At 36.5% G+C, this 7,047-nt stretch overlaps 1 protein-coding gene across 2 annotated transcripts; it reads left to right on the top strand.

Annotated features, from left to right (window-relative positions):
* Positions 1 to 3,668: 3,668 nt before the first annotated feature.
* On the top strand, positions 3,669 to 5,891 carry LOC104598737 (GDSL esterase/lipase At4g16230-like). 2 transcript variants are annotated; one of them, XM_010260921.3, is made up of 5 exons: positions 3,669 to 4,440; positions 4,546 to 4,676; positions 4,819 to 5,064; positions 5,148 to 5,403; positions 5,494 to 5,891. In XM_010260921.3, the coding sequence occupies exons 1-5, from the start codon at positions 4,185 to 4,187 to the stop codon at positions 5,724 to 5,726; spliced, it is 1,122 nt and encodes a 373-aa protein (XP_010259223.1). In that variant the 5' UTR covers positions 3,669 to 4,184; the 3' UTR covers positions 5,727 to 5,891. The 2 variants fall into 2 exon arrangements, with proteins under 2 accessions (XP_010259223.1, XP_010259224.1); XM_010260922.3 differs by having other exon boundaries at positions 3,684 to 4,440; positions 4,819 to 5,007.
* The last annotated feature ends 1,156 nt before the right edge of the window (positions 5,892 to 7,047 follow it).

The following is a 7,047-nucleotide window of genomic DNA, read 5'->3' as shown; positions in this document are numbered from 1 at the left end:
TTAAAATACTGTGGAAAAATAAAGGACAATTTCATATAAAACAATAAAAATACAGTGAGAAGACGTACGTACGAATCCTCCAAAATTAGGGGTGAGTAAAAAAAATCGAAAAATCGAATTGATCGAAATCGAACCGATCGATTGGGTTTTGGTTGGATGTTTTCAAAAAACCAAAGTATTAGTTCGATTTTGATTAACTAATACAAAAATCTGGTGATTAATCGAACCGATCGGTATACATATATTTTTATATATTTTATATATATTTATGTATATTATATATTATAAATTAATAAATATATATAATATATGATATATTATTTATTATTTAAAATATAATATTTTATATATATTTATAATTTTTTTATATATTTATATTTTTTATAATATATATTGTAAAAATAAAAAAACTGAAAAATCAACAAATTGAACCGACAGTCAACCGATTAACTGATAGATTTTGATTTTGATTACCAGTTTTCCAAAAATCAGTACTACCGATTCGGTTACAAAATAAACCCCACGGTTCGGTTCCGTGAGCACCCCTATCCAAAATGTCTAAAAAATAGAAAATTAAAAGAAAATATATAAACAAAGCGAACTGAATTAACATTTTGGTTCTGCTGCGGTTGCCCTTATTAGTTCTGTTTCTTTCGCCCCTTTTTATTAAAAAAGTTATCTAGTGCAATTACTTTTCTATTTTGATTTTTTTTTATTCTCCTTTTCTCGAAAAAGTTGATTCAAATTGCCAAGCACTAATTTTTAGCCAAACAGCATATTAAAAAGGAAGAAAAAGAAATTCAGCCAAACAGGCATCAACTCATCAACTTGGGATTTATGCCAAACACATGGGTGGTGTTTGGAACGAACGTTGTTTCCGGAGAGGCATTTTTTTTCATAAAATGGTGATGCATTGGCATACCGTTTTATTAGAATTTATTTTTTCTTTTCTGTTGGATACTATTGTTGTTGCTGCGATATATGCATTTTTTAAAGTAATGTCAACAAAACAGTAAAAAACGAAAAAAAAAAACAAAATGGGTGTTTTCTCAAACTACACTTTTCCAGATTTCAAAAGTGTGATTTGAAAAAATGTTTTTTTTTTTAGAAATTCCCGATCAGTACCTTTTATTTTGGCTCGAGTGACAATTTGATCCCCAAACTTTAAAATGCAATAATTTAGTATTCGAACTTTTGAAATGTGACAATCTAGTACCCAAACTTTCAAAATGTGACAATTCAGTACCTGTTGTTAACCAGTCCATTAATCAGCCGTTAAGTGACATTTGAAAAGTCAAAAATGCCTTAAGAATGTCATTTAATTCTCTTTATCAATCATCCAAACATTGGTAATAAAATGAACAGTACCAAATTCTATACTCTTTTAAACAGTCACCAACTTTTTTGAATAGAAGAGAATAGGATTTGGGATTGTTTAGTTTTTTGTCAATGCTTGGATGGTTGATAAAGAGAATTAGATGGCATTCAAAAGATATTTTTAACTTTTCAAATGTCACTTAACGGTTGATTAACGGACTAGTTAACGGTAGGTACTAGATTGTCACATTTTAAAAGTTTGGGTATTAATTGGATTGTTGCATTTGAAAGTTTTGAGACCAAACTGTCACTTGAACCAAAGTACATGGTACTGATCGGGAATTTTCCCTTTTTTTTTTGAAAAAAAAAACACATAATCAAACATCAGGCATTTCAGAGAAAAAATGGATTTCAAACGAGGTGCTAATGTGGGTGCCATTTTTTCGAAGAAACGACATTGGTTCCATACACCAACAAAGAGGATGTTTGGTTTCGAAACCATTTTTCAAACACACACACACAAGCAATGCCATGTCAAATACAACTAGGTGTTTCCAGTTTTTACTACAAAATTGAATGTTTGGTTTAGGTGTTTTTTTGAAAATGGGCTAAGAAACATAATGGCTTCCTAAAAGTTGTGATTGGTACTATTGCCATTTTTACTTGCAACATTTTGTGTTGGTCAATACAAAATTTTTGAGAAATTCTGTTACATCACATAAGATAACCACTTTTAGGCATTGGATTTAGTATTGTCATTTGTAGTAGAATCACTAAATTTTAGGTTTCATTGAGAAGCAACAATGGTACTCAATGTTGTATTAATAACTCAAAGCATTTGTGGTAGAAAAAAAAATATTTTCATAAAATTTGTATTGACAAATCTAAAATGTTGCAAATAGAAGTGGCTAGGGGTGACCAAGAAAATCGTAAAATCGACCGAAACTGAACTTATAAAAATATCAGTCAATTCGATATTTTAAAAGTACGATGATACCGATTCGGTTTCAGTTAACCAATATAAGAAACCAAAGGTTAACTGAATCGAACAATATACATATATTTCTATATGTTTTATGTATATTATACATTATATATTTTCTATATATTATAAATTAATAAATTTGTATTATACATAAAATATATTTATAATATATTATTTATTATCTAAAATATAATATTTTTATAGTATACATTATAAATATAAAAAAACCATAAAACTGCCAAACCGAAATAGCAATGATATCAAACACAACCTAAATTGGCCTACCATGCTCCCAATGGCTCAACTACGTGGAGTCAAAGTGTATCCTATGTGGTTGTTGATGTGTAATGAATCTAAATGTCCCGGTGCTTCTTGGTGCACCGATTCATTCTGTGCAAACATTATTGTTTTAATGGTGATTGGTGAATTAGACATACCGTGCTTTCTTCTTCGCTGCCAAGACCCCTCACTACTGCAATTCATCGTCATTCGGTTGTTGCCGGTAAGTGTGCATATGGTTTTTTAAGGTTTTATCATTTTCGCTTTGTTCATGAAAACTCATTTTCTCCTCATTCAAGGTTTCTAGATCTAGAACAAGCTCGCTGTAAAAGTGAACCAGAGTACAAATTTTTCCTGAACCAGGACTTACACACTATTTGCATCATTTCTAAACGCAACCTTAGTTTTTTTTTCTGCAATGCCTTAATAATAACCTGATGTAAAGATGGGTACAAACAGCCCTCAAATTAAAAGCAGCCTCTTACAACTTTGTATTAAGAATCTCTCTCCATGAAATAAAACACGTAATTAGGGAGATATTCTCAATGCAAGGCTGTTAGCTAACATTGATAGGGAAGCCAAGTCAACGCGTGAGAGATACTCAAAAATGTTAAATCAATAATTTAAGTATCGACAAAAAATGAGTTGTCGAACTCACTATTCAATACTCTCTCCATCACTTCACCTTAAAAATCGACTTCAGTGGCACAGCATTTTATACCTTGTGTGCTTCAGAAATGGAGTTAGTTTTAGGGCATGAACACAGGCCATATCTGGAGTAGATCCAGAAATGGGTTTAAATGCAGCTTCAAAACCTTGTTGGATATGCCATGAGATACAATGTTTAAGCACTCGGTTTGGATTATGGATCGAATTGTGAAGTTAATATACACATTACATAGATGACAGGATCCATGTCAAAGTCCAGATTGTACTCAGTTTTTATATATAACAGTGGTCTTTCTTATTGTTTGTATTATATGATCTTCGTCGGGATCTCTTTATTTGTTTTTTATGAGCATATTTTAGGGAAAATTATGGATACCCATGTGGATAAATAGTTGGAACATCTTTTAATTCAGTTGATACCTCAGAGCTGAGTGGAACCTGGACCAGAATGTTTTGTCATTATAGAATTTTTATCCACCCATCTTGAATTATTTTTTCGTTATTTCCCTGAAAGTTGAATTCCTCATCTTCTCAAGAAAATGGTACTCTGTTATTTTTTCGCTTCATTGCTGCCTGGGATTTCAACTGGCTTCTTTGCTGTCTGCTGCTGTATTTTTTCTGCCCTGTTTTACAGCGACAGTGTTGAAATACAGAAATAGTCTAGTTAGACATCAGTCACATTTACATGGTTAAGAAAAGAAATTTGGAGCCTTTACTTGTTTATTTCTCTGCACAATCTTGACACCCTACACCCTTTTCTTTGAAATCCATATAACTGTCTGATACTCTCAGGATTTCTTAATTTCCTCTCAGTTGGGTGGTTTCCACCTTCTGTTTTTCTTCAGGTTGGAATGTTTAAAAATTAAAATCATTTCCCCAAACGTCCAAGGAATCGTTGTAGAGAAGCTTCAAAGCTTTTTTGTTTTGTTTTTTTATGATGGGCATCTTATCAAATAATCGTTTCATCGTTGAGATTTTAACTACAATCATCAGGGCGATATTCTTCTTCTGGGGCTCCTGCTCAGCATCTGATGTTCCTGCGTCATTCATTTTTGGGGATTCCTTGGTCGATGCTGGAAACAACAACTACATCTTTTCTCTGTCAAGAGCGAATTACTATCCCAATGGGATAGATTTTGGGCAGCCTACAGGTCGTTACACCAATGGAAGGACGATGGCTGATATTATAGGCAAGTATTGCTGTTAGCTCTATGGAGTGGATTCATTCTTATTTGTTATTTCCTCTGCTGTTTGTTGAGAAAATTGGCATCTGTTGACAACTTTTGATTGAGCAGGGCAGGAACTAGGTATGAAGACTTTTGCTCCTCCTTACTTGGCTCCAACCACAGCCGGTCCCGTGGTTCTGAAGGGAGTCAATTATGCGTCTGGTGGAGGTGGAATTCTTGGCAACACCGGACAGATCTTCGTAAGCCTATCTTCACTCAAGTCGGATTAATCTTGGTTTCTCGTTATACCCAGTTTCAGTTAGTCGATTACTTAACGAGAAAGCCGAGTTCTCTTTCTGAATTCCTATCTATGCTCGTATCTGAGATGGTGGCGTTGTTTAGGTTGGGCGAATCGACATGGACGCCCAGCTCGACAATTTCGAGAACACAAGGCAAGAGATAATCTCAGACATCGGCGTTGCTGCGGCTATGAAACTGTTGAGCGAGTCTCTGTTCTCGGTTGCGATGGGATCAAATGATTTCATCAACAATTATCTTCTCCCCGTATTATCAATTCCCGAACGCGCGCTGGTATCTCCTCAAAACTTTGTGGACTCCATGATCTCAAAATACAGGCTTCAGCTAACAGTACGGATTCTTTACTATTCACTAGTCATCAATCGATCGATTTAATTTTTTTTTTTTTGAACATTTTGTTTCTTCTGGTGCAGAGAATGTATCGTTTGGGTGCCAGAAAGATTGTGGTGATCAACGTGGGTCCGATTGGGTGCATCCCTAATCAGAGGGAGTTTCATCTATCGGCCGGAGACGACTGCTCCGCCTTCCCGAATCAGCTAGCTAAGCTATTCAACGACAGGCTGAGGCACCTGGTCAAGGAGATAAGCTCAAATCTCAACGGCTCCATATTTGTATACGCAGATGTTTATCGGATTGTAGGAGATATAGTTGAAAACTACACATCGTATGGTGCGTCTGTGTTGTTGCTAAGTTCGGTATCATGAGTTGGTTTAAACTCTAAACGCAGCTTGTGTTTGTGTGTCGTCGTAATTTCATCAGGTTTCGAGAACGCTGATTCGGCGTGCTGTAATTTCGCCGGTCGGTTTGGGGGTTTAGTGCCGTGTGGACCCTTATCTCGAGTCTGTCCAGATCGATCCAAGTATATATTCTGGGACTTGTTCCACCCGTCGGATGCTGCCAACGTTCTCATAGCGCAGCGGCTGATGGACGGTGATTGCAGCGACATCTTCCCCATTAATATTCGACAACTCGCCCGAGCTAGATTGCCTTGATTTTATGCCTTTCTCACGGGTTGTCTGAATTCTTATTTTATTTCTTAACGAGGAAAACGTTTTTCTTTCTTTTCCGATTTATTTCTTTCCCTGCAAAAAACATGAAATTACATGTTCAGTGTTAAATGGGTGACAATTAATAGAGAAAATTTAGTATCCAATTAAGTCGAGTGCCGATTTATTATCCAAACTTTAAAATACGACAATCTAGTATTCTTTTTATTCTACGACAATATAGTATCCCGCGTTAACCAGCCGTTAAGCAGCATACAAAAAGACAAAAATGCCCTTCAAAAAGCTATACTCTCCAATCCTATGAGCCATCCTCGCATTAATGATTTTTTTGCTTAGATTCGGAATCTGGCACAAAATGGAAGTGGGATTGAAACCATCCATCCTAATTTTGTTGTGGAATCATGATTTTGCACGAGGGAGGCCCCTTCTTTCAAGAGCTTCAGTAAAGGGGGAACCCCACCTTCTTCGACAAAAATTTTCTTGTTGCAGTCATTGTCACGGGTGAGTGAGGCTATTTCATTGGCACTCTCCACTTGTTTGGGAAGAGGATCCATTTGAATAGTGGCGACGAAGGACCAGACGTAGAGAGGATAGGGTCATTGCTAGCGATGGGGGGGGAGGGTACCGCCATCGGAGCCGTAGGAGTCCAAGATGTTGAAGAGCCACTTCATGTCGCTGATGGAGGCGTGAGGAGGTTGAAGAGTTTGTGGAAATCGGTGGTGCTAGTGATGGTGACGACTCTGTAGAGGACGCCGTTGCGCTTGCACTTATGGACGAGAGCCAAGGCACGTTCAAGATTCTTGGAGACTTTGGCGATGATACGACGGACAGGGCGTTCGTAGAAGGAAGGGTTGGAGTTGCTTATCTACTTCAGAGTAGTCGAGCTTGAAGAGCATATCAAGTTCACTTTTCTTGGCTCTGCACCTTCTCATAATCAACGAATGAAACCGCACTGTGTTGGAATGATTTCATCCTTACTTGGAAAAGGTACAAATATAGTGTAGAACCCTCAACAATGTCAGATGCAACTGAGATATTCTGCCTACACATTATTGAACCTATACAGCCACAACTACAACATTATCAATCCAAGATTTGAGAATATGGGTTCATCCAGTAAGCATAACCAAGCCCCAAATTTCAATTACACCAATAACAACCATGTTGGATTTCCGATGATGGATGCCGAAGAGTTGCAAGTTGGATTGGGTCAGATGATTCGTTTCAGTGGTAGACCATCAAATGGTATCAGTGGTAGCTACACCTCGATGGATAAGGCGCGTAAGGGCAAGGAAACACTAACAGT

This window comes from Nelumbo nucifera, chromosome 3 (genome assembly GCF_055504915.1).
Source record: "Nelumbo nucifera cultivar China Antique chromosome 3, China Antique-T2T, whole genome shotgun sequence".
Taxonomy (NCBI): Eukaryota; Viridiplantae; Streptophyta; class Magnoliopsida; order Proteales; family Nelumbonaceae; genus Nelumbo; species Nelumbo nucifera.
The sequence above is the reverse complement of the archived record's forward strand: the minus strand, read 5'-3'. Positions and strand labels throughout refer to the sequence as shown.

Bases quoted from the DNA above. Each gene is read 5' to 3' on its own strand.
- LOC104598737 (XM_010260921.3), top strand. From the start codon at position 4,185: ATGATGGGCATCTTATCAAATAATCGTTTCATCGTTGAGATTTTAACT. The intron at 5,065-5,147 runs GTACGGATTCTT...CTTCTGGTGCAG, and splicing joins AATACAGGCTTCAGCTAACA to AGAATGTATCGTTTGGGTGC. The intron at 5,404-5,493 runs GTGCGTCTGTGT...TAATTTCATCAG, and splicing joins TGAAAACTACACATCGTATG to GTTTCGAGAACGCTGATTCG.